The sequence below is a fragment of the Echiichthys vipera genome (genome assembly GCF_963691815.1).
Source record: "Echiichthys vipera genome assembly, chromosome: 17".
Lineage (NCBI taxonomy): Eukaryota > Metazoa > Chordata > Actinopteri > Perciformes > Trachinidae > Echiichthys > Echiichthys vipera.
The window spans coordinates 10,365,367-10,392,971 of NC_139842.1; the positions used below are offsets into that span (position 1 = coordinate 10,365,367).

At 39.3% G+C, this 27,605-nt stretch overlaps 2 protein-coding genes across 3 annotated transcripts in view; both read right to left on the reverse strand.

The window, feature by feature from the left end:
- spag9a (sperm associated antigen 9a) overlaps positions 1 to 16,200 on the reverse strand; it is a 29,403-nt gene extending 13,203 nt beyond the window's left edge. Inside the window, exons 1-10 of the mRNA XM_083931591.1 lie at positions 15,734 to 16,200; positions 11,826 to 11,946; positions 9,250 to 9,320; positions 9,069 to 9,157; positions 8,377 to 8,521; positions 4,311 to 4,446; positions 3,982 to 4,075; positions 2,588 to 2,709; positions 754 to 811; positions 28 to 180 (exon numbers count right to left, since the gene is read on the reverse strand). Coding sequence (XP_083787717.1) covers positions 28 to 180; positions 754 to 811; positions 2,588 to 2,709; positions 3,982 to 4,075; positions 4,311 to 4,446; positions 8,377 to 8,521; positions 9,069 to 9,157; positions 9,250 to 9,320; positions 11,826 to 11,946; positions 15,734 to 16,033 — 1,289 coding nt within the window. The 5' untranslated portion in view covers positions 16,034 to 16,200. The remainder of the gene's footprint in view (positions 1 to 27; positions 181 to 753; positions 812 to 2,587; positions 2,710 to 3,981; positions 4,076 to 4,310; positions 4,447 to 8,376; positions 8,522 to 9,068; positions 9,158 to 9,249; positions 9,321 to 11,825; positions 11,947 to 15,733) is intronic.
- Positions 16,201 to 21,281: 5,081 nt separating this feature from the next.
- On the reverse strand, positions 21,282 to 26,424 carry LOC310960085 (interferon-induced protein 44-like). Of its 2 annotated transcripts, XM_083931689.1 has the most exons (8): positions 26,384 to 26,424; positions 25,803 to 25,814; positions 25,659 to 25,701; positions 25,331 to 25,526; positions 23,956 to 24,099; positions 22,739 to 22,910; positions 22,513 to 22,613; positions 21,282 to 22,375 (listed from the first exon to the last, which is right to left on the reverse strand). In XM_083931689.1, the coding sequence occupies exons 2-8, from the start codon at positions 25,810 to 25,812 to the stop codon at positions 22,214 to 22,216; spliced, it is 828 nt and encodes a 275-aa protein (XP_083787815.1). In that variant the 5' UTR covers positions 25,813 to 25,814; positions 26,384 to 26,424; the 3' UTR covers positions 21,282 to 22,213. The 2 variants fall into 2 exon arrangements, with proteins under 2 accessions (XP_083787815.1, XP_083787814.1); XM_083931688.1 differs by lacking the exon at positions 26,384 to 26,424 and having other exon boundaries at positions 25,803 to 25,847.
- Positions 26,425 to 27,605: the final 1,181 nt, after the last annotated feature.

Sequence of the window (27,605 nt, forward strand, 5' to 3'; positions counted from 1 at the left end):
TGCTACCTGTAATGACTGTTGACCTACTTTTTCAGTTCCTCCTCCATCTCTCTGGTCTTGTCCTCCAGCTTGGTCTTGGCCTGCAGCAGAGCCTCCATCTCTCCCTGCAACATCTCCTTCTCACAGGTCAGCTCATCCACCTTCAATATCAAGTCTTTATTCACCACGTTCAAGGCATTCCTGGACAGAGAGGAACAACATTCTAGTCTACTTGTAAAACACTGTTTGCGCATTTTAAGCAGCAACAAAGGATTGAGAAGATATCACATATCAGTCACAATACAAAAATCTTTAAAGGTCCCATATTGTACTCATGTTCAGGTTCATACATGTATTTGGGTTTCCACTAGAACATCTTTACATGCTTTAATGTAGAAATAGCACAATATTTTTCTCATTTCTCGTTTTAGCGCCTGTCTTTTTAAGACTCCCTTTAAGCCCAGTTTGCTCTGATTGGTCAGCATTTCCAAGTCTTCAGCATCTGGGATCTTGGTGTCTCTGCACCGTCATTGCAGCTAAGGAATGATTGCAACAACACTGTAGCTGTACTACCTATATAATATAGTTGTGACATCACAGGTGTACAGAAGTCCTGACAACTTGTTTAAAGGTGCAGTTTCTGAATTCAGGCTTTGGTCATTACTCTGTAAATTGAGTGTTTTTATACGTTCACAGTCTTTATATAGCACCTCGACCCTTTTTCTAATCAAAAAAGGCATTTTACAAGATGGGACCTTAAAGTTACGTACTTACTTTGTCTCAAGCAGTTGTGAATTCTCCTGAATGAGATTTTCAACTTCCCGACCCATGCCTGAACAGAGTTGATGACGAAATTAGAGTTTTATTACGTAAAAGAAATGTTGACAACAAGCTAAAGGAGTGACTAAACACTACAGATTAAGATGCACCACTATAGATTGTTCTCTTACTAAGGTTAAAATCTATCAAGGCACTAAGTAGGATGTGAAATATCTCCTAGTGAGATATTTGACACTGAAGGGTTCACAGTACAAGACACTATCACAAACACACACCCACAGCACATGTCACATGACTGACAGCAGAAGGATGGATAGAGTGGGTGGGGTCTTACCAATCAAACTAAGGTCTGAGAAAACCATGCAATCCAAGTCGGGCGGAAAGAACAAGGAAGAGAGAGAAAGAAATGCGGATATAGTTTGAGACAGTGGAATGACCAAAATGATGAAGGAGCCAGAGCTAAACGTGTAGCTGTTGACTCCACAAGCAAAAGATACGGTTGGGTCTCTAAGCTAGAGCTAGTTAGAAACAACCATCGCAGTGGTACAGAGAAGGAAAACAGGAAAATACAAAGGCCAAAAACAGAACTGAAACTGTAAAATAAACAGTTAGGCCAACAGGAACTCCATCATCCATGCACCAAACTTTGTCAATAATCAAAAGTAAGCAGCTGAAAAGATGTAAACGGTGCATTACTGAACTAACTGTATGACTTCTGTTATCAAACATAATGAAGAAGCTGTGAGCGGGAAACCATGGCGGATAATGGCAGAAAGTGACTAATGAGTTGAGGTCAAAGGGACATTACAGAAGAATGTTTAGCTAAGGAAAGGTTTGAGGTCATACACACCAGAGTACTCCACTGGGATTATGGACAAAAGCCAGAGGATGAGATACGGGAGAGAGAGAGGTGATGTTAACAAGGGTCGATGGCGAAGACTGAGTACAACAGCTGGACTAAAGCAAGTGGTGTAGCATTGCAGCAAAAAGCATGTGTTGGAGTTACACTGAGTTTAATACTAGTACAATAAAGTGCAAGTATAACAGCTTCATGGGCATGTTTAAGAAATATTTAGGGTTATTAAGCATGTAATTGTATGCAAAACATTCTGCCGATGCAACAAGGTAAACAGTTTTAGTCAATAAAATTGAGAAATTGCCTGATGTCACATAATCTTTTCAACAAATTACACAACATGAAGTAAGGTCATTTTTAATATTAGGACATCTCAGAGTGACTGATTAAGTTGACTATTATACCATGGCCACTTCCAAAATAAGAAATAGATGCATACATATTGTCATCTATTTGAAAATATTAAAAAAGAACTAAATCGAAATCGAATTGTAAAAAGTATTACTACTCATTTTACATTATTTATTTAAGTTGCAATGAATTTTTGTATTTAGGATCAAATCAATGAAGTTCAACAGGGAGTATAAAACAAAACACTGTGTTTCTCAACTTTTTTCTCATTAATCTGCTACTTTTTTCTTGTAAATTTAACACTTTTTTCCTCTTAGCTTTAGCACTTTAATTCAGTTTTTTTCTCATAGATTTGCCCTTTTTTTTCTTCAAACAATGGCCCTAATATGCAGGCTTAATTTTCCATGGCCATGGTATAATCGCCCCAAATGACATTTATATGATTAATCTTTATAAAACATGCAAAACATTGGGACCTGGGCAATTATTGAGTCAATTCAATGAATCAAGACATTTCCTACCGACTACTGTGAAGTGTAACCAGAGGATCTGACAGGATTGCTGCCACATTATTCTATTTCAGTGCTGCTTTGTTCCAGTGAAGATAGGTTTTTCACTCACCCAGCAGGTCGGCCCCTTCATCCACATCCCCTATGAGCCCAGTGCCTGCAGACGACAGTTCTTCAAACAGAGATTCCGTGTTTCGGTCAAATGCCATGTTCTCAATGCCTTTAGTAGGAGTACTGAGAGAGTAATAAGAACATAAGAACAGGAGGTGATGTTATGCTGCCTGGTGAAATTATGTTTAAGAACTGGCCTGGCGGTATGTTCTGTGTAGGGATGCTCGATATTGGCTTTTCTGCCGATATCCGATATCCGATATTGTCCAACCCTTAATTTCCGATACCGATATCACCCGATACCGATATCACCTGATACCGATATATGCAGCCTTTTTACACCAAAATTCATCACATATCACCTATTATGGAATTAACACATTATGCCTAATCTTATTGTGATGCCCCACTGGATGCATACATAAATGCAACACGGCTTTTCAAATGTAAACACAGTACAAAATAAGTTTTTGAAAAAAGTGCCATTCATTTAATTGTTTGTGTTTTTAGAGAGAATATTTTGCCTTAAACAACACTACAGACAACATCACAACAAGGAAGATGCATATCTTCAGTCCAGAGTAGTAAACAAACTTAGTCCTCTTTTTCCAGACTGAGTAACGACTGAGCCGTAACTTGACAAATAATACAATCAATAAATCAGCAGTTAAGCTCAACATGCTAACCTGTATTGGATCTAATGGATACAGCACCAGAAATTAGCTTCTCGACGTGACGGTAAACAACGCTGTACAGTTCGGGTAAACACTGGTCTGAAAAACACTTGTGACTGGGCGTTATACAGACATAACGGGGCTCGAGGAACTCCACACGTTTGGTGAATCCGGCATCCTGAACGATAGAAAAAGTCTGTTTCTCGGTGTCGGCTGTTGCTTCTTTTCATCACTTTGCTGCACAGATGTAGCGTTTAACTCCGCATGATTCTTCTTGAGGTGAGTGATCAAATGTGATGTATTAAAGGAAGACGCCTTGTTTCCTCCTCTCATAACTAACGCCTTGCAGTCATTGCAAAGCGCACATTTACTGTTAATAGGTGACACTTGGAAATACTTCCAAACCACGGACATCTCATGCACCGGGAGAGCTGAAGCTTGTTAGCCACGGTTAGCAACCTACGAGTGAAGCGTGTTGTTGTTATACGTCATCAAGCACGCGCCTGTAAACGGCCCGTGTTGCATTCAGGTACACTCGGAAATGCTGAAGCCTACGGCCCGTGTTGCATTCAGGTACACTCGGAAATGCTGAAGCCTACAGAACTAACATCGGTTGTAAAAACCCGATACCGATAATTCCCGATATTACATTTTTAACTCAATATCGGCCGATAATATCGGTGGGCCGATATTATCGGACATCCCTAGTTCTGTGTTGTACCTGCAAGGCTTGTATCCAATGAGATCCATGTCCAGCTCAGGGGTGGACTCAATGATGTCCTGCACATCTGAGCTTTCCTCATTTTCAGGCAAACCTTCATTAGACACAAAGCATGCCAAAAAAAGAAGGACAGGGAAGGATACTGTAAGTGATTAAAAATCTACAAACTTTTCCATCATGCTAGGATGTTATTAGATGAAAGTAACGAAAAACCCTTGTATCATATACAGCATATAACAAATAATAAAACTACATAAAGGCCACCAGGACTAATGGATGACTAATGAATGTGATTCCAACTTGTGAAGTTTCATGATGTTTGACCCTACCCACTGATATTGATCTGGTCCCCGGTGCAGCCTGCACCTCCGTGCTCTTACGGTTCCCATTTTCCCTCTCCATGTCCGAGGCTGTGGTTGACATTTGAGTGGCCGACTTGGAGCCGGTAAAGTCTGACAGCTCATCCTGTAATGAGAAGAAGCTTAGTAACAGCAATATTAAAATATAGCCATTCATAGAAAAGGGTCTAAATGACAGATAGAATGAACCTGTGCCAAAATTAGAACAAAACATACAGAACAGAACACACTGAGACCACAAAGAAAACAACAGCATAATAACACAGTTCACGATCTAACAACGGGGTTGGACAGGTTGAAAGTGCTAATCACAAACTTGAGAGGGTTAGAGGTTATGAACAGCAGGTGCATGGTAATTATCTCAAAGTGAAAATCTACCTTTAAAACCTTTAAACACATGAATTGACTTACTAAGCTACAGGGAATTATATTGCTTTTGTGAAATACTACAAATTAACACACACACAAAAATTCCTTGACACACCAAACAAAGTAGACGGACTGAGGATAGCTTTACAATCGGACGCAGAGAAAAAACATGTGTAACACAGAGCTAGCACAAACACAGACAAGGAAGTCCACGCAACAAGCGGCTTCATACAACATCAACTGAAATGAAACATGGCCACCAAGGAAGCTGCCATTCTACCTCTAGTGCACAACAAAACAAAGCACAAACCCATATAACAGACAAAAACTAAAAACAGTTATAAATACGGCATTAATAGACATAATACCATTTGAATGTATGATTCTATGTTAGTGTACAATGAGTGACCAAAAATGTTACTGTTATGTTGAAGATCTGCATGAATGAAGCAAATAATACAAAGCCTGTGAAGTATAAACATCATGCATTTTAACTGAAAAGAAAAACAAATTAGAGGCCAAATGCAACCACGCTGTTACTGATTTTAAAGATTCATAATCAGTCAATTTCCATCGTGACAGAGCTGATTGTTGTGTGCTCCTAGATTTTTTAAAACATCTAAATGTAGCCTTCACACAGGACATGGTTGCATTTAGCACGATCTAGCGCAGGTGGTCTGTGAAGTGAGGGTCTATAAATGCACAAAGTGAGAGGCGACGCTTTTGAAATGGTGAAACAGAATAGTGGGGGGGGGGGGGGGGTGACTACTGAAGCCCACACACGCAAACACAAAAAGTGTGCTGTCCACAGCCAACGCAGGCGTGCTGCTGCTGCTGGCACTTCCTCCAGCCGCCGCTCGTCCAACTACCTTGCAGTCGTCTGCCAGTGAATTCCCCCAAGTAGAGTCCTGCGCACTTTTACCCTCCCTTTCCTTTGGGGGTTCGACAAAGTCCAACTGCTTGGGTGGGGGAGGGGGGTGGGGGTAGGAGGAGAGTAAGAATGAAGCTCACGTGCAGAAGCAGTTCAGCAGAAATGCATACACCCCAAAGTGTGCATGTCTGTGGAGCGAATGGAACTGTACGACTGCATATGACGATGAAGATACAAGTAGAGCCTGTATGTGTGCCTGTGTGTGTGCCTGTGTGTGTGCCTGTGTGTGTGCCTGTGTGTGTGTGTGTGTGCGTGTGTGTGTGCGTGTGTGTGTGCGTGTGTGTGTGTGTGTGTGTGTGTGTGTGTGTGTGTGTGTGTGTGTGTGTGTGTGTGTGTGTGTGTGTGTGTGTGTGTGTGTGTGTGTGTGTGTGCCTGTGTGTGTGTGTGTGTGTACTAGGGGTGTCATGGTTCACCAAATCCGGCAGTGGCCAGGGTCTGATAAAAGTGCAGCTGCAGACTACTGGTAAGCTAACGTTACCGTGTGTTTTTAGTTGCTTGCTACTGCAGGTATGAAACTTTGTCATCTATGTGTTTCACACAAATAATCTCACATATGTAGTAGAGCTCCTTAAGAACAGAGTTTGATGTGCAGAAATCAGTGTTCCCCTTTAAGTAACATTGCTTTATAAAGAACCCTTGAATGAAACAAAAAGCAGCGATTTATAAAACATAATTAAGCCAATGGGATGGTCTTCCTTGTTTGTCTCATATTGTGGATGGAGATTAGATCACGACTGACATACGGACATATGCACCTCATAAACCTGTCATTGCTCTTCACTTGACGTGCCGCCCACTGCCGTAAATAAATATGACGTCTCTGTTTAACTCAAGAGCCTGTCTGCATGTCAAAGCCACTCCTGATCAAAAGGCTGTGGTTTAACAATAATTGTCCTGTAGCACTGATTACATAAGAACTAATCACATTCCAGCTAGCCTTTTTTCTCCCTCAGTGATTGGCTGCGAGCCATACAGCGGCACTCCCATCATGCATCGCGCCACAGAGCTGATGTCCCAGTTTTAACAAAGACGCAGCAGTGGGATGAATTATCATTGTCACCCTCCAGGTCTTAACTGCCATAGATGCATACATAAAACACACATCCAAAAACATTTGGAGTTCCAATAGAAAACTGCCAGATTTTATCAGAGATAATGTTACCATAATAATGTCTATGTTAGAAGAATTACTTATTTTTCCAGTAGTAAATAAAGCAGTTTAAAGGACCAATATTACGCTCATCTTTCAGGTTCGTACTTGTATTTTGGGTTTCTACTAGAACATGTTTACATGCTTTAAAGAGGTAATGCACACTGAAATGTGTTTTTTGAGCTGTAAAGTAAATTATATGAATGTACTGTGATGAAACACATCACTGCTGGTGTTAATATTGACATTTCTCACCAAATTTATAAAAATCAGCATTTCATGCTTTCACGCTCAACACCCCACCTACTGTTTTAGCCCTGCAAGTCCAATGCTGAGGTAGAGTCGACTGGTTGGTACTAAAATTAAAAAATGTTAACGCCGTCACTTTGCTGGATTTTTCAAAAGGATGCAGTGGGTGGAGTTAGACTCAGGCCAGGGGGGTGGATTTACGCTGTTCAATAAAACAATTATTTTTCCTCATATTGTCTGAATATACCTGTATTCACCCTCTGTCTGAAACGCTCCGTTTTAGCGCCTGTTTCTTTAAATCCCCCTCCCAAAAAAAACAGTCTGCTCTGATTTGTCAGTGTTTCCAGGTCTTCTTCCACATCTGCGCTCTCGGCACCTCTGCGTCGTCATTACAGCGGGTGAATGACTGTAACAGCACTGTAGCAGCACTTTCTACCTAAATATAGTATAGTTGTGACATCTCAACGCACAGTTGTGTGCATTTTTCTGTGGATTGAGCATTTTAATACTTTCACAGTATTTATAGAGCACCTTGAACTGCTTTGTAATCCAAACAGACATGGAAATCTATGAATTTACAATATGTGTACATTAACATGAATTGAAATCACTGAAAACATTCATCATATGACAAAGCTCAGTATTATAATTGGCATCTGCATCAAACAGAAAATTGAATCTATTCTGATTATGAATATTCATGCGATACGTTCTCCTCTGACTGCTGCACCAGGAGAACAGACAGGTTTGAATATTCATCAATGGCTAAAAAGGATGGTGTCTGAAAACAGAGATGGCCTTGTCAGACGCCTACTAAAATACGCTTAAGCACATCCGAGCCTTATCAAAGGCTCTCTATTTTTAAATGGATCCAATGCCAAAATCCTCTATCTTCCAGCACCGGCAGGAAGGTTGGAAACGCTCAGCCAAGAAAAGGGATTATAGATCATTCTCTAAATGTTATGCATTTTGTATGTTCTTGATATGATTTATATACTTATTTGATCAAACAGATAAAATAGTGAGCGCATTCAGCTAGTACTTAATATTCAGGTATCAAGTCATTTGAATAAAGTGGACAATCAGAATTTATTCACTCTGGACCAAAGATAATGAGGAAAAATTAGGAGAGACTTCAAAGACATGTCATTATTGTCCTTTACTATAAAATGCTGCATGTCTAATGCTAATTTTCCTTCCAAAGGTTATCAGGCTGATATCATGTGGACTGAACCAGGCATACGTTTATTATCTCTAAAACAATAAGACTGGAATAAGTCATTATTTTCTACCCACTGTGAATAAAGTTCACATGGTGTCGTCATATACACACCTACCTTGAGGCTAGTGTTGGACCGTGCTGGGTCGGTGAACCTCCAGCCCTCTGTACCCGGGGTCTCTGCCCTCGCCTGGGGGTCGGGGATTAGCAGAGATGCTCCCCCAGATGATGGGAAGACCCCCAAAGAAAGAGGCCGCTCTCTCCTGAAAAAAGAAAAAAACGAGTTGTTTTCTCAAAGGCGCAATTCACATATCTTGTCTCAATGGAGCCCTTTTTGACCGTTAAGTGCTGTGGTAGTGTTTGGATTAGCAGGTACTTTCTTTAAACTTAATATAATCCTTAAAAATAATATGAGGTGAAAAACAACATATAATGTGAAACTGTGTTTATGCTAGGGTTCTTCCTGAGGAGCCTCATGCGTCTTGTGTCAAATAAGAGTTATTGTAATGACGAGTTTTTCGACTTGTATATCATGTTCATGTCAATATTCAATATTTTAATTACAACTGGGAAATTCAGATTCCTTCCCGAAAGTTCTGATATATCAAATTTGGCACTACGGAAATGTACGAAAACAAATATGGGCGCCTCACATCAGCCTGAAGTCTGTCATCCAATGAAATTAAATGTAATAGATATGGTGATGCTTTATCAATGCACAGCATATAAATCCTCACAAACACAACCCACCGTCTGGATGATGACATCTCTGCTATGACAATACAAACTTGCAGTATATCGTGGTCTTACCTGACTCGGCCAGCCGCACTCGACTCTGAAGTCTCACTAATCTGCTGCATTTTGATCCTCTCTACATGCTCCATATAGTTATGGATCATCTGCAGGAGTCAAACCAAAGATCCAGAGCAAACTAGTCATGAATGTGCTTAACGATTACAGCTCGACAACATTTCCTTCCTCTCCCCCTTACCTCTGTGTGACGCTGATGGAGGGAGTTGTATTCTTTCTTGAGCTCCAATTCACGTTCTTCTAACCTGCCGACTGAAACGGGATATACAACACCGTTCAGTTTAAAGTAGTCAACTTAAAAAAGGCTCATGACAAGGATCATACTTTGTCTATAAACTACTGTACTTGTGAAATGATGATATAAAACGAAAAGAGCCAGATTTTTGTGCAGATTTAACAAATGAGATATAATATTTGTGTATGTCATATAAAAAAAACATTTAGGCCTTCATTGTACCTCAGTGTGGGGCTGGGTGATAACTCTGGATGATAATTTATTGTCTTTCCATGGATTCGATATCAAGAAAAAATCATATTGACATTTCATGATACACAATTACATTGTCTAAATTGACAATGACAAGCAAATTAACTCAAACGTCACAGGAAATGATTGTTATGTGAAGTAACATATTTCAACAAATTAAAACCTGAAAGAATATCATTTGAAAACTGCAGTTTTGGTTTTAAAATCAAACCTTACATTTCCTTTACTGTATTACATCACCCAAGATTTCACAAACGCATGTGAAAATATAAATATATATATATAACCAGATAAAAATGGCTATTATATATATATTTATATATATTGTCAAAAAACAGCAGCCGAGGTACAATATTAACATCATTTGGACGACGCTTTGCGTTCGGATCCTTGCACGTGATTTTGCACTGAAGTTCTTAATGAAATTAGAAAAAAATCTAAAAAGTATTTAAAAGTATTTAATTCATTCAGGAGTATACAAAAATAGGCTTTACTATGTGGTTATTTCATATTGACTATTTAATAGATTGCAGAAAACATGCTATATCATGATATATATCGTTATTGACATATGAAATGACCTTTATCAGAATAGAAGATTTTGACCCTTCTTCTTTGTAGTGCATAAAAGTGTGCACAACCCACTCGCTTGCTCTACCAGGCAGGCAGTGGGACTAGGCAGGGGGGCGCTAATCTCACCCAAATTGGTTTCAATGTTGGGCTGATTTATGAAGTGACAAAAACACCTAATCCCTTATTAGCCCGTCAGGTCTAGCCTAAGCCACACAGAGAGCTACTGCGACAGCCGGATATACAGTATAAAGGCTGGATACTATCAATTACAGCAGCTCAAGCTTTTGCATGTTGTGTGAGGATGTCTTGACTATGTGTGTATTCTGGCATTAACAGCGGATGGAGGCATGTAATGTAGTGAGAAAGTCTATAAACAGGGGAGACAGCTGAAGACTGAAGTAATCCCTCCTGTGTGTTCGTATTAGTGCCGAGCAAGTTCGGCAAATCACTGTGTGACGAAGACGAATGTGCAGCTGAACATTAAGGCAATGATATTGATTGACGTCATAATTTATTTACCTAAAAGTCTGTTTAACACTGACAGGACATAACAACAATAGAAATGCCAAGTGTTTCATTTCCCTGGTCTGTGTGAGAAGTGTGTAATCACACTGTCATATGCTGTCATAAGTCTGCTTGGAAGCCAAGAGGGTGAGATGTGTGTCTCTGTATAAATCTTCATCAGATTGTTGGATGCCTTTTGCTTGACCATTGCAGTATAACAAGCTGAAGCTCCAGCCACATATAACCCAATAATATACTGTATTTCTTTATGTAAAAAGCTTTACGGTTGTTGTTCATCATCAGCTGTGGACTCTCTCCTGGATGTCTGCTGCAACATACAGTCAAGAATTAATTATTTACTATTCACTGGGAGTGGCAGAGGTTTGACTGAATGATCCACCCACCAGTCACATGGATGTAGTTAATAACCCAAAATAAAATAGTTTAAATATAAATAAATAAACCAAACTAATGTTTGCTTTGTTAATGCTTCTGCTAAACGTGAGATATGGGAATGAATCCATACACAGCTTTGTGTGAATGAATGACTCACTTTAACCAGCTGTGTTGCTTTAATCAGAATCAGAATCAGAAATACTTAAATAACCCCAGGGGGAAATTATTTTTGTTACAAAACTCCAGATATACAAACAAGTATTATACAGACCTTTTTTTTTTTTTTACCACTAGATATCAGACTAGTCATTGTGTAAATCCACTTTCCAACCGCACGGAATATAAGAGCCAATCACTTTCCCTCCATTCCTTAATCCACCAATAAAATGGGCTGTAATGCACTGCCGTATTAGGAGGACGTGAATAACATAAATCCTATAATCCCATTACTGTTACCCCGCAAAAGGGTGAAAAAGAGAGTGAGTACAGTTGTAGCAAGTGTGTGTGTGTGTGTGTGTGTGTGTGTGTGTGTGTGTGTGTGTGTGTGTGTGTACAGAGAGAGAAAGTTGGCATAATTAGCCATTAGAGAAACAAGTGAGGGAGACAGTAAGCCTTGTACATGGGGACAGGGAGTTAAATAAAAAAATCCTACTCAGGAATAATTTAATTTTCATATTGATGAATGGATGTTTCTCCATCACACAATGGAGACCCGTGGTTGTGAAAAGAGTGACATGGCGTATGAATTATCATCAAATTGCCAACGTGTGTGTATGTGAATGTGAGTGTGTGCTTACTCTGGTCTGCATAGTTCTTGATCTTCAGTTCCAGTTGCCGTGAGTGGGACTCCTTTCGGTCCACGTGGTTCTGCAGGTCCTTCTTATCCTGTTCATGAGTGTCCTCAAACTCAATGAACTTCTACTCAGAACACACACACACACACACACACACACACACACACACACACACACACACACACACACACACACACACACACACACACACACACACACACACACACACACACACACACACACACACACACACACACACACACACACACACACACACACACACACACACACACACACACACACACACACACACACACACACACACACAGCTTGGTCAGGCTTACTGGCACTTTATCCCAAACCCATCAAACCGTATCTGTAGTCTGATGCTGTGTAAAGTGATAATTAGGGCTGACTGAGCATAGTTAAAATTTTGTTTATTTTTGAAATTACGAAACCAGTACCCTTAACGTGATACCAATTGGGGTGGGACATAACATCAATACAGCGATATTTCCTATCGCTTCTTGGCACTGAATATCGATATGAGAGAGCAATTTGTATTTTGGATGGACTGTTGGTTGGACAAAGCGAGAGATTTGAAGATGTTACCTTAGAATCAGGGTTGTGACGAGCATTTTTAACTATTTTTTTGACATTTCATAAAAGCAATTGATGGATTATAAATGATCAGCAGATTCATCAGTCATAAAAATATCTGTGAAATAATAGTTGCAGCCCTGTACACACAATCTATTACATAATAGCATAGGCGTAATGTGCCACTGTGACAGCATAACTTCTGACAACATGTACCATGAATGGATGTAAAAAAATGTCTGAATCCGCTATAGCAGGGACAGGATCTTGACTGAATGGTTCATGCGGAAATTCCAGTTCCTCCCAGTTTCCTTATTGGCCGGCCCCTGAGCGGGAGAGTTGTGTGTGTGTGTGTCAGAGTCCACATCCTGTCCAGCTAAGCAAGTCAAGGCCCTTAAGTTGCTGCCCTTACTCCTTTGGACGCATGTATCATACTGTAGTTTGATGTACAAAGATTACAGATTGCACTGCTGCCAGTCATTTTATGGTATATGGCGACAGACTAAAAACGGAATTTTTGTTCAGACTCAGTGACAAATTAACCATTTCATATGTTGAATAAATGTGAACAAATAAATCCAATTAAATAATAAAGAAATCTCAACAGCTGCAATCCCATGATCATAAAGCAATGACTGATGGTTGAGATACATGTACCAAAAACAGCAACAGCATGAGAGACTGGAGAAGGCTGTGAATTAGCTTTAATAATCTCAGCAGGTGGCTAGATGCAACTTAATCAAAACCAATGTACTAATTTCACGATTTCAGTCATTTCAATGTCAAATCATTAGCAACACGGTTCCGTGTCTGTGTCTTTCACACTGAAGACGTTATAAAGGTAAAACAGTCCCGCAATGAAAAGGCTGTGTGAAAGGGGCTTAAGACACCAGGAACAGAAAAAAGGGAAAGGAAGCAAAAATGCAAGCTGGAGTAAGTTCCCTTTCTGCATGTTTCTGACAACGGATCACATGACCTGGAAGTTATATCTCTAGCAGGCTCAGTGTACCCTCGCTCACTCCTCCTCAGGGGAGTGGACAAAAAGAGTCTGTCCCAAGAAGACCCCGTAAACACCGAGCATTTATATTTGACATGGTACTATAACGATGAAGGATACACTAATATTATCAGTGTGCATGTGTTTGAGTGTTTGTAAGCCTGGCTGTCACACTGCTTCATTTTCACTGTGTGTGCGAAGGGGTCTACGTGCCCACAGCATACTGGGCCAGTGTCCCTGCTGTCCCAATGCCCTGAGTCAAAGAAGCAAGCTGGGACAGAAGGTCTGAGTCACATCATGTTGCCCTTCAATATAAAAGCTCAGGACCTGGAGGCAGATTTACACATAACCACACATCAGAGTGTCACGTTTGTTGGCAGTTTCTGGCAGCTTTTGCTACAAATTGCACCCATAAGGTTGCTACTTTAAACTTGACTTGACTGCATTTGATTGTTTTAAAGGGCCACTTCACCAATTTTAAGAATCAAAGTCAGTTTACTTCACTCAGCCTTTAATTATCTCAGCCTGTGTTTATAGACTACACATAACAGAAAGACAGAATACATTTGTTTGTAATTGTGTGCATTTACCAGGCATAGAGGGTCTTGTGAAAAATGCTATCAAGTATCAGTTTGAGAAATGTAGGATCCAGTGTTTTTTGGAGCTTGGACCATACTAAGTAGCCTTATGAGACCATATTGATCTCACAAGCTCCATTGTATTCTACTTGCAGATCAGTCTGGTAACATGTGACGGAGAACATTTGGAGCAGTTTGCGATGCGAGGAGGATTTCAGTGTGACGAAACGAGAGGCGACTATTAGTGTAAACAACATGCCGGCTTCCGCAGATGAGATGAGCGCAGCTATTGAGCAAGTTGCTCGCTAACATTTGTTTTTCTTGGCTCGTTCTGTTGGAATATGGACCGGGCACCTGCAATTATGCCTTTTATCGGTAAATTTGCATTACACAAATGGCAAATATCCTTCACCGACATGCTGTTTACTTTCTGAACCATGCCTCAATGCTGTTAGTACGTCATACGCTTTGTTGATCCGATTGGTTGATTTGGCCCGTATGTTGGTAATAGACAGATGGTTTATCCAATCAGCAACCAGTATTTTCGCTCCTTCCCAAAAGATCTCGGTACAACAGTTCCCAGATGGATATGCTGAGCAAATGCAAATCAATCCATCTGGCGGCGTAAGGTTAAAAATATATGTATATATGTTTTATAAACAGATGTGTCCATTGGCTCAAAATAGGAATGAAAATGAGCTACTTGCCCTCATGTGTTATGGGAGGAGTAGCCTGCCTCACAATGTAGGTTCTAATTAGTAAATATAATATGAGGTCACGTTGACAGTTATGTTATTTCAAAGATTTTTAAGGTGCCACATCATTTGTGAACAAATAGTCAGGATAGCTTAGCCCCTTTTGCATCAATTAAGATCTTTTATTTTAATCTGTCTCACAACGTAATGAAAGTACATTACAACAGTTTGTGATCCCTGGATAAACATAAAATATATTTGCTCTGTCAACCCATCTGACACACCATTAAGGGAAAAGGGAGGTGAAAAGTTGGATTTTAGAAAAAGCTGTTGGCGATTAATGGAAAGTTTTTTGGGGTTAGGGGGCAATTCAAGGCCCTCACTGCACACTGACTGGTTTTGCATGGCTGTGACTGTGTCCTGAATACACTGTGCAGATGTTTTCCCAACACATCTAGAGTCATTATGTGTGTGACGGTATGGCTGACGTGCATTGTACAGGGGTACAGGCTGGAGCTGCTGACCTGCGTATGGTATAATTTGGCTTAAGCGGTGGTTGAACACTTTGGGAAATTTATTGTGCCACGAGATGCCATATTACAAGCACAATGGTCATCCTTCTGACTGCTCTTCTCCATCCTCCTCCCTGTGTGTGTGATTTTTATAAACCCATGTGGATGCCCCAAAATGCTGAGTCACTTCACCTGCTGTTTCCTCAGTCAGGGTCTCACATGGCTCAGATGTGACTTCACTATATGATGCAATGGGAGAGCTGATTGGTGATAGGTGGTTTTGGTGGTTAGAAAGTTAATACAAAGAGAGGGCCGTGTCAGCCTGATGTTAGCCATGACACACCACCTTGTTTACATCCCCTGTGAACAGGACGGGCGGGATGCTGCCCCGGCCACGTGTATGGGTTAATTCCTCGCACAGGGATGCTGGGAGGACTCACCCCGAGGCAGCCGTCACTCCTCCGCACAAGGATGCGCGGCTGCGACCATCCCATCCAGTATCGTTTGTTCCCAGCTCCATCCAACTCACCTCCTCCGCATGTTTCCTCAGCGCTTTCTCCCGCTCGTACTGGGTGATGAGCTGCTCGTTGTCCTCCTTCAGCAGCTCCAGCTCCACTTCGTGCTCCTGGTTCTCCGCGAACACCGAGTCCAGGTTCTCCAGCACGGCCACAACCAGCGGCATGAGCTCCTTCACCACGTCCTCGTCGTATTTACCGATGAGCCTCTCGAACTCGCGGTAGATGGAGTTGGCCAGGCCCGATACCCGCTCAGACATCATCGCTGATGTCCCCGGGTCGTCCTGGTACACAACTCCGTCTTCCAGCTCCATTTTTTTAGTCCTCACCCTTTCAGCAAACTGGACCAATGTGGGTTATTCCGCGTTACCCCGCCACTATGAACACCGTTATCCGCTTAATTGAAAGCAGCGTTTCTTCAAATAAACGTACACATTGACATTAAACGGCCGGACGATGCAAGAGATACGCTACGTGGATTTCTTCCTCTTTTCCCTTCACTTGACCCATGCTGCTTTCACTTGCTCTTTCAAAGCTCCGGCTTTTCCAGCTTCACTGGAAGACTGAAATCAGTTTAGTACGAAGATTATTTACAGCCTATGTTTTATTTTACGGGAATCAAATATACATATTTATAGTGCCATATGGAAGAAGTGTAGCATCCAAATTGCTTCTGGGTACTACATTTACATAACGAAGAAGAAACTATACACCCTCACACTAGAAAATAGCTACATATTTGTTTGTATTGTCTTTTATTTTTAGGAATATACTCATAATTTTGTACAGAATATTATGTGCATAACGTGGTGGGTTTTAAAGAAACACGGCGTCCTGTCCAGGGTGTACCCTGCCTCACGCCCGATGTCAGCTGGGATCGGCTCCAGCACCCCCGCGACCCCGACCCCGGGATAAGCGGTTGAAGATGAATGAATGAATGAATGAATGAGCTTTCAGTCTTATTTGGAAAATCATTTAGTTGGTGTAATAATTCCAACTTTTCCGACGGTACGCGAATCTACCATCACAACAGCTGAGTTGTTGACTAGCTTACGTGGTGACGTCACATCATACCAACAACGTAAGATTATTTGCGTGGACAGACTGGAGTGTACACACAAAGGTCTTAAAATAAAATAGAATACAAATAAAGTACAGACTTTTCCTTGAAGCTTAATATGGATTTATTATACATTTCGTTTTCATTGATAAAAAAAACTTACAATCAAACATGACAATCATTCACACCACACAGTTTTGGGGTATAAATATTGTATAATAGCCTACTGCGTGAATCACTTTCAGGGGATGGCATTTCAAGACAGTGTACGGAATAGGATAAATTAAATAAAAGGCAACTTCTGACAAATTTCATTATTTTCATTGTGTATTGTGTTTTTATCTGAACAGCTGTAGGCTATAGCACAATGCTTCAGTATATAGCAGTTCCAAACACACAGTGGTTGAAAATGTTGCTGGTACTAAAGGTATATATAACAAGTGATCTAAAGAGTTTCACTATTCAACCAAATCTAGCTAAATTCATGATTTACAACAACACCAAAAATTACCACCTGAATCAATAAAGCATTTGAGGTGAGGGTGATACATGTTTAATTTAATTGCATCAGGATGATGCACAACCTATTCATACTGTACTTTATTCAGCAAGGTCGAGTTAAGACACGGTATATCAATAGGCTAATATGAGAATTACATGCATGCAAATGAAAGCCCCAAAAGCCCAATTTATGTCATAATCATTCCCATTCACAGACTGACTTTTTCCCGCTGTTATGAATCAGGATTTGCCTCAGCAGTATGTAGGTCTACTGGCTGTTGACAAAGTCTTCTCCAAAGTTAATTATCTGTCTCAGTGCGCTCAGTATCAGTGCATCAGTGTCATCATCTGTGTCGATCTCTGAGAAGTAGTTCCTCACAGGAAAGATGGAGTACAGTGGAAAACCCAGCGCCACATTGAGTTCATTCATCTAATTTGAAATGAAAGAAATGAAAGTAGATTATTAAAATGTAAAGTGGAATTATATTACAGCTTGAATAACAACCCTCTAAACGTACTAGTTTCTCCAGATATTTGCTTTTATACACATTCCTTGTGTGTTTTTTGACCTCTGGACAAGCTTCGTCAATTTTGGTGAGGATAGCCATTTGGGGAATCCCTGAGGAAACAGAGGGGAATCTGTTTCAATCATGATAATATTTGTCAGGTTATTTGATTCAACTTATGAAAACAAAAAACTAACCCCAACGCTTACCCATGTCTCTTGCTGCAAGTCTGACTTCTCTCATCTTTGTCATATGTTCCTTAGCCAGCAAATTTAGTGTGCTCGCAGAGATGACACAAACCAGAACATGAACTTGGTCCTTCAGAGTGGGGTTTTTGTTGTAGTGTTGATCACCTTCAGTTATGGTAGAGAGGGGATTGTACTGGAAAATAATGAAACATGAACAGAAGGATATCTTGCATGTGAATAAAATGGTTATATACAGCATTTCATTATGGAACTCTATCAAACAAAGTTTAATGAATTCAGTAATTGTAGTAATTGTACCTTGTATCCATCCTTTATGTGCCCCTTCATAGCCAGTTTGATGTCTTCCACACCAGCTCTTGTAGTTTTACTGTCAAGGCCCATGATGTCAGTGAAGGAAAAAGGATAAAATGTCTCTGGTCCTCCTTTTTGGAATTTGTAATGTCTGTACTGTAAACCATAGAAGAGCAGTTAAACAACAATACTGCCACCTACTGAATGATAGCCTTATGGTTTTTTGTGTCATTAGTTTCATCATAACTAGTTGCTCAACTCGACTGCTTGTCTGATCTGTGTATTGCAATTATCACTCAATAATCTATATATGTATATACTATAGGAAATTCATGACCTTGGTTAAACACACTCAAAAGTGATTAATACGTTTATGCTGAAGCTCTCATGAGTGATTGTATCAGCCGAAGCTCGACTGGTGATTCTGCCTTGTAAAACACTGTCCACAGAGTTGATGAAGCTGGACTTTCCAGAACCAATGGGTCCGTAAAGTAGAACTCTGAGCTGTTGAATCTCATCGTTATGAGGCTGATAATCATTCACAGGCTGCAGGTCTCTCTCTTTATTGCTGTCCAAAAAAGAAAAGCTTAAGTCACACCACTGATATTAAACCACCATGTTACTGGTTGACAACTAACATGAAATTATACGAGCAAAGGTAGTGTCAACAAAGGTGTGTGTGCAGTTTTGGTCTTAAAAAATACTAAGCTGTAGAAAAGCCATTAAACACCAAAGACACCACACATTGATCACTTACCCCCATGGTATGTCCCTCCATGGTTCAGTGAAAGCTAAAGGGCACATGTTGATAAATGCATCAGTTACATTTTAATGAAACAACTTAAACACAAATGAAGAATGTTATTTTTGAATTATATAATTGTTTAGACAATTTTCTAAGTAACTTACTAGGAGGGGTTGGAGGGGAAGGCGGGCGAGGGGGTGATCTGAACCATCCCAACAACCATGCCATAGCTATAATAAACAAGGAAACACAAGGCAAACAAGAACCCTTCTTAATATATGAACTACAATATTTAACACACATATATCATACTAATAAGTGCACTAATGTTGTTTTTTATTTTATTCTCTCATCCTAAGCAACTTTCAATTTTTTTGAATTTAGGGGCACATTGCACAATAATAATTGAGAAATATTTCAAATATGGTTTCAAACACAACAGAAAAGGAGGTAGTCTACTGTCAGTGTTACTCTCTGACAAACAAAAAAAATTAATTGTAAACATATTTTTCGTACAGATATATGTAAAAAAAAAAATTATAATCTTACCTCAGCTGTTGTGCCTGTTTGGTGTTATCTGCACTGATGTGTGTGATACCACACAGCTTTAAATGTCATGAACATCCTTTCGGTTTCTTTTGGGTCATGTGATTTAAAAGAAGCTACACCCAGGCTCTCATGACCCAGGTTACCCTGTTCAAATTTGAAAACACTGCTGGTATCTAATTTGGTCATGCCCAGGACCATGCTGACAGCACATTGTCACCTGAACTATGCAGACAAGGCAGCATCCTTCTTCAAATCATATTTTAAAGGGTCAGGCTGCAAGTTGTGAGGACACAGAACCACTACAAGGAGCTTGTAAGGGTCAAGCATCTTCTGGCAGAAGAACCTATTCCCACATAGCCAGTGTTTCCCAAACATAGGCCAATGTGTGGCACTGCGCCACAGAATCAACACCAAGCGCCACAGATTGATTCCGTTTTTTTAAAAACGCGTGTGAGAGCGAAAGCGTACAGTTGAAATGAAGTTAAATGAGGACAGAGACAGTGAGATACTTTCTACAGCTGACAGTTTGTGAGTGACTTGACCTTGACTTGGACTTTGCTAAGACTTCATTGGCTGTTGAAACAGATGACGTGTGACTTTTATTTTATTTTGAAACAGACCTGCAGCATCAGTCCCAGTCTGTGGTCGCGGTCAGTGAGTCAGTTTGCCTTCTCCGTGAGTTATAAACAAACAACAAACGGAAGTGCGCTGATGGGACTTTTATGGTGCACCTTTTTACCTGGGACAAGTGGATTCCACAACAACGATAAGAGGAAGCAGGTAGATGAGATAAAGAGCCGCCTGTCAGGTGACAGAGATACTCCTTTGTTTGTAAGTGACTACATTTAGCTTCTGACAACAACAACAACAACAACAACCTAAAAGGGCCTTCTAGTCCTTCAGTTGCTGCTTTTAGCTGTTGCACTTTTTTTTTTAAAGAAATGTAGTACATATCATATATTTTTTTAGGTCCCATTACCTGCTGCATTATGGCATTTGAGCTTATTCATGTTATTATTTGAAAGTTGCCTTCAGTTCTGCGTCTTTAATCTGTTATTAATTTTAGACTACCTCACCTATTAGATTGTAAAAAGTAAGTTCTGTCAATATTTATACTGCTTTGTTTTATAGTTTTGGTTCAATAAAATAAATAAAAGTTCCAATAATGTTTCTGTATGCTGTGAATTATAGTGGTAAGGGGGAAAAAAATCAGAATCGGCAAAAATCGGTATAGACCGGTTAGAATCTCGGGATCGGCCAATCAAAACTGCAATCGGCGCGCCCCTATATGTATCTTATTCACACAATGGCCTATCTTCTCTACATGGGCGCATGTTTACACACTTTCTGATGCACACACACCTGCATCAGATACTATACCCCCCCCAAAAAAAACAAAAAAAAACAAATAGCTGTAAACCTAGGGGAAACACTGTGTTATCTATCAGAGTCTGTACAGGGGAGAGGTCAGAGCCTCTGCCCCTCCAGAGGTCTCCGTACAGTCATGCACCACATATTGCTACCTGGTCTGTGGGAAACACTGTAAAAGGGACAAACAGCTTATATCCCTCACAGGCAGGCATGATAATGTTAGTTTAAGGCCAATTTGGCATTTCATAATAACATATACAAGTCTGTATTTATTCATAATGATCATTTATTGTCATTACATAAGTTACATATACATGATATAATGCTGTTGTTATAATATTATACACAATTATTTCTCCAAAACAAACCATACGATATTCTTTACATATATGAAAAAGGAGCACACTTATTTAATCTCACTCCTTCTCCCTAAATTACTAAATAAAACATTTCATTTCACACTGATTCACAAAAAAAAATCATATTAAAATAGATTGGTTTTCAACAAGACAAAATTAAAGTAGATTCAAGATGCACAGCAGCCTTAATAACATAAATAGTCAGATTTTGTCATCCCTGTATCCCGTGAAAATCATCTCTCTATACATTCTGTCTCATGTTTGGACATTTATTTAGCTCCTCATTCGTACTGTTCCATAATTTCACTCCGGGGACACACAAAAATGTGTGGTTCTAAAGTTAAACAATCCTCTGAATGCACAATTTCCTTCTCTATTCCAAAACATGTTTTGAATATTATCTGACAGTTCACAATTTTTTGCTTTGAACATTATTTGTGCTGTTTGATAGTTAAGGAGATCTCTAAGTTTTAATATTTTTGACTGTAAAAAAAAGTGTGTTTGAATGATCTCATTAAACAGTCTGTATTGCTCTTTTCTGGAGAATGAATAATGACTGTAGGGTTTTTCTGTAATTATTGCCCTAAATTTCCATACAGTAACTTAAATAAGTTTAATCCAGTGAACAGTTTGGAATATGGAGTGATTTGTGGCCTAAAATCGTTTTGCTTTGTGTAAAATTGCAATGCTTCTTGATACATTTTATATGTAATTCCCAATTGACTTTATCATCTATTGTAACCCTAAGAATGTTTTTAGTAGTAACTTGCTCAATTCTGATTCTGTCTACTGTAAAAGTTGTATGCATAAAAATCACAAAAAATGTACTGCATGCAGTTTTTTTTAAATACGCTATTAATTCATGCTTTGAACATTCAAGGTTGGCCTCAGCAGAATGCATTTCTACAGGTTGTTAAGGAAGTCTTCCCCATAAGTCACCATCCGTCTCAGGGCCATCAGTACAGGCGCATTTATGTCACCATTAACTTCATCAGTTTGTTCGTAGTTCTTCACAAGGTAGATGCAGTTCATTGGAAGGCCGAGCAAGGTGTGTAGCTTCTCAACCTGAGTTTAGTAAGTCAGAGCATTTAATTGTAAATGGAAGAGATGGAAAATGAGAGGTTTCAGTGTAAATACTTCACATAAAAATTGGATATTAAACTTAAAAATTAGAAATCTAAAAATTCCCAATAGAAACTTACTCGTTCCTGCAGGAACTTGCTTTTGTAGATATTCTTCATGTTTTTTTTCACCTCAGGACAGGCTTGATCAACTTTAGTGAGAACAGCCAGTTGGGGAATCCCTATCAAGACAGAAACCTGATTAGTATTTTAGTCATTTGTTTTGCTGGTAGGCCTATTTTGATTTTTAAAACCTAATATGGCACCATTAGTTCAATAATATTAATAATAATAACTCTGCTGTTACCCATTTCACTGGCTTGTTGCCTGACTTCTCTCATCTTTTCTACAACTTCTTCACTTAAAATAGATACTTTGTCCGCAGGAATGACAGAAACCAGAACGTGAACTTTGTCATCCAGAGTGGGAGATGAGTTGTAGTCGTCATCAGTCTCCTTCAGTTGACTGTCAGGGTTGAACTACAAAACAATAAAAAAAAAAATACTTGAAAGGTTCTGTGTGTAACCTTATACATATTAATACATTTTTATTGCCAATACAAACAGGTTGTAACGTAACTTGAAAAAAATAGACCTTCCCCGACATTCTCAGTTGCCCATCAGCCTGTGGATATACTCCTATTTCAAAGACATGGTACACATTTTCAGGGAAATCCAGAGGGTATGGCATTTTACAGCTCCCAAGTCCCTAGCCTTAATTCAGCTCCCCTACAGCCAACAGTGTGCAGTGTTTTAGCTAATGCTAGCTTAGAAATGGGGTCTAACATGAACAAATGACCTGGAACACACCCCAACAGTCCACAAATGCTGTGTTTGCAAATTACTTCATTATCAGCTAATGTTAAGCAAACAACATCATATCCTGAGTAGCTTAGCTACAGCTAGCTGCCTTTCCTTAGTTTTGCTAGCTAAGCTAAGATTGGCCAGCTGACTGAAGCCATAGACTGAGGCTCGGCTGTGTGTGCTACATGAATCTGCCATCGGTTGCTTTGTGGTGTTGGCTGATGGAGTTATTTGGGAACAGCAAATATCCCGTTCAGTCACGCTGTTTTGGCCAACCACGAGTAACAGGATTCTGATAGTAGTTAACTTAATGGTGTTACTATAACAAGGGTTGAATGTTTCAGAGAACTTTTAAGAGAACACTTACACAGGGGTCATCCCTACATGTATGTTCCCATGTCGCATTAGTCTTCGCTAATTTAGTTCAACATTTTTTAGGGTCAGGTTTAGGGTAAGGGTCTACATAAGCCTATTTGCCCTGGAATTCGGCACTAATTGTGTAAAAAAAAATAACAGACCGGGGAACATAGGACCCTTTCTGTGAAAAAGCGGGGAACATCTGACCCTTTTCTTTAAAAAAAGGTCTGATGTTCCCCAGTCACATACAAAGTGGGGAACATAGGACCCATGGAACATAGGTACAAGAACAATGCAATGCTTTTCAAGTGAAAATGTGTTAAATGCAAAACAATAAAAAAGCAGATCACTTAAATGTTCAAACCTTGTAACCTTCTTTCACATGTCCCTGAAGGGCCATTGTGATGTCTTCCATCATAACCCCGTTGTGTTGCTCAAAGCCCATGATGTCATTTAAGACGATAGAGTAAAAGTCCTTTTGGTTTTTATGGATTTTGAAAGTTTTGTACTGTAAAGCAGAATGTGCAGTTATTTGCATACACATAAAACAGACATTGCTTTTTTTCAAAGGAAACAGTAGTGGCATTGGATCAAATTCTGAATTTCTGTCATAACCTAAAATGTAACTGGATTCAATTATGCAGCAGGATGTGCCAAATTTACATAATATATATATATATATATAAATTCTAGTGTGGAAAGAAATGTAAAACGTGAATTTCTCATTACATGCAGTTGATGGCTGGCAATAAACAGCATGTAGCCTACATCCCAGTTAAACTGTCCAGTGACTAAAAATTATTCCACTTTTTGGAATAACCAGAATTTGCACTAGTGCGATCATCTTTTACCCACTAAAGCCCAGTTCAGACCAAGGAGACGAGGTGAGACGGTTTATGGTCTCCATAGCAACGCCTCTCTGTACTTCCATTTTAACCTCTGACTTTTCAGGCTTTTTTCATAGCTGGATAGCTATAATTTGTAGCATTATAAAATATAAATGAGGACAGATATAGTGAGATACTCACTACAGCTGCATTTGTAGTTGTGATGAAAAGGCAAAAAATACCGTTTTATTTCCCTGATTCACTGCTTTGTTCTGGATTACTCCCGGTGCTCCCTCTCCTTATTCATTGTATTGCTCGCTCGACCTTCTCTCTTTCCGTCCCGTTTCCTCTCTCTAACAAGCTCATCGAGCTTCCGATGATTTATTAGCTGTTGAAACAGGTGATGTGTATTACTTTCTAAAACCAGCTGCTGGCTATTTGATAGGCTGGCAACAACATCAGCTGGCTAGAATCGCAACGAGACGGGTCAGTTCACACTGCTGCAACTTTCACCTGTGACGTTTTAAAACAGTTTTGTTGCGTTGCGAATCTTTGGTCTGAACTGGGCTTACTTAAAGGAGCATTCACGCAAATCAAATTTCTTAATTCGGCCACTACATAGAACCAGTGGCCAAACATATTAGATATAAACCAAGGGGGCGTCTCTCCTACTCCATACATGGATAATCCGAAAAAAAATGTCAGAAATCAGCTGTCAGAGAGAGAGCAGCCACGTTTGGTGATAAGAGTTCTCTAGTGTATGACATGTGGAGAAAAAACATGCAGGTTTTCAGTCTGGGACTGCTTTTTAGCTGCAGAACGTGGTGACCGTGGAGCTCCTAAGCGAGCATCTTTAGGGCACCTATCTTTAGGAACATTTTTGTTTAGAATCACCATAATGATTTTTCATACTTGTTTAGTAAAGCTGCTCCCAGAGATTGCATCCGTCAAAGCTCGACCGGTAACTCTGTCTTTTAAAATACTTTCAACAGTGTTAATGAAACTGGACTTTCCAGCACCAACTGGTCCATGAAGCAGAATTCTGAGATGTTTGACTTCCTTGTTTCGAGGTTGGTAAGTTTTCACATAATCGATGGTTTGGTTGTTCCTGTTTATTGATGGAAAAAACATTAGAATAAAATAATTAGAATAAAAACATTAGAACAAACCAGCCAACACAACAAGCAGTTTGATTTAAATGTTAAAGAGCACAATTGACTTCGCGTTTACCCATACTCACTCTGGCAGAGCCCTCCATGGCTCACTTAAAAGCGTTGAGGGACCTATTGGACAATGCTTTATTTTACAACTTAAAATGGCAAAAATGTTTGCAATATCTGTAAAATCGTATGCGACGGTGGAGATGTGAAAGGTCAAGACTTACCTCCTCCCATAGCTGTAAAGTAAAACATTCATATGTCAATGTTTATTCATTCAAATAAAAGAATTTGGAGGATAAAGGGATATAACAAAATATGGGACATGCTTAAGGAGACTGAAATATACAATGCCAATAGTTAGTTATAAATAGAAAAATAAACATGTTATGCATTCAGTGCTAACAGTTAAAATGTGACACAATAAAGGAAGATAATAACAGGAGACAGGGAGAAGATAATACAATCATGAAATAACATTATAATTCAAGTATGTCAACATTATGTCAAAGAATACTATATGTGAATAAAATACTTGTATATCAAGTGCAGCAAACAACAAGCCAAGCAAATACAACAAGGTAAATATTAACCATTACTTTGAGAGTAGAATAATAACACCACAAGAGAAATACTACACTAAAATTAAACTTAACCCAAAATTATAAGAGCATATAGAAAATTTACTCTATCTAGTTTAATAGATTTCATTATAACTTAACTTGAACTGATTAGGTTCTACTGAACACACTAAACATTACATCAAACCAAACCAAAGGCATTTTTTCTTAAAAATAAAACATTTTACCTCCTGATCAGATGGACAGAATGGAAAGCCTGTACCTTTTCTTATGTATCTCTGTCTGGAGTGACGCTGTTGGCTGAGAGAAAGTGTTTTTATAGGCTCTTCTCATGTTTTCACTTTCAGTTTAGAGGAAACCATGTGACTTCAAAGAAATTGCTCTTTGTAAAAAACAAAAAAGAACAACTCAGTGAACAGTATAGTAGGCACAGTAGGGAATGGGAATTCAACATATTTAGATTCAACATCTCTGTGGTTTGTAGAAACATGCAATGCCAACATTGTATTATGGAATGAATATTGGTGCTGGTGGTGATTAAAAGCAAAAATGTTCCATATTTCTTCTTCCAAAAATTAATTGCTTGGTATAAATAGAAATGAAGGGTGAATGAATGAATGAATGAATGAATGAATGAATGAATGAACGAATGCTTTATTTCAAACATGTGAAAAATAAATTACACTTTAGGCACGAGTCATTAAAACCCTTTGTATGTTGGAAAAGGAGCAGGAAGAAGCATTAGCTTATTAATTCCTACCCCTTCTCCACTTAGTATCTAGTACTAAAGGTTTTCTTACTTCCTGTGTATCCTGTTTTTTTTGTTTTTGTTTTTTTAATACGCTCAACAAAAAAAACAATAACCAACAAACAACACAATAACCGCTTGTGTAAAAATAAATAAATGACAAGTATGGCAAAATGTGAGAACCCTAGTGTTTTTCATACCCCTCTTCTTCCCTGTACCTTGTTAACACCATCCGTTTGTACCGCTCAGTGTATTTGCTCGTTGTTGGACATTGTCTGAGCTCCTCCGCTAGTCTGTTCCCCAGTTTCACTCCACATATTAAAATGCAAAAGGTTTTTAAAGTTGAGCGTGCATACAGATGTTTTAGGTTCACTTCCCCCCTCAGATTATAACCCCCTTCTCTCGGAAAAAAACATGCTTGAATATTTACTGGTAACATGTTGTTTGTTGCTCTATACATGATTTGTGCTGTTTGGAAACTGACCAGATCAGTGAGTTTCAGTATTTTTGATTTTGAGAATAAGGGGTTAGTGTGTTCTCTGTACCCAATGTAATGAATTATTCTGATTGCTCTTTTTTGCAGAATCGACATTGGTTGTAGTTTAGATTTATAAGTATTGCCCCAAATCCCTGCACAGTAACTCAAATACGCTAATATCAGTGAGTTGTAAAGAATGTGGAGTGAGTCTATCTGTATTATT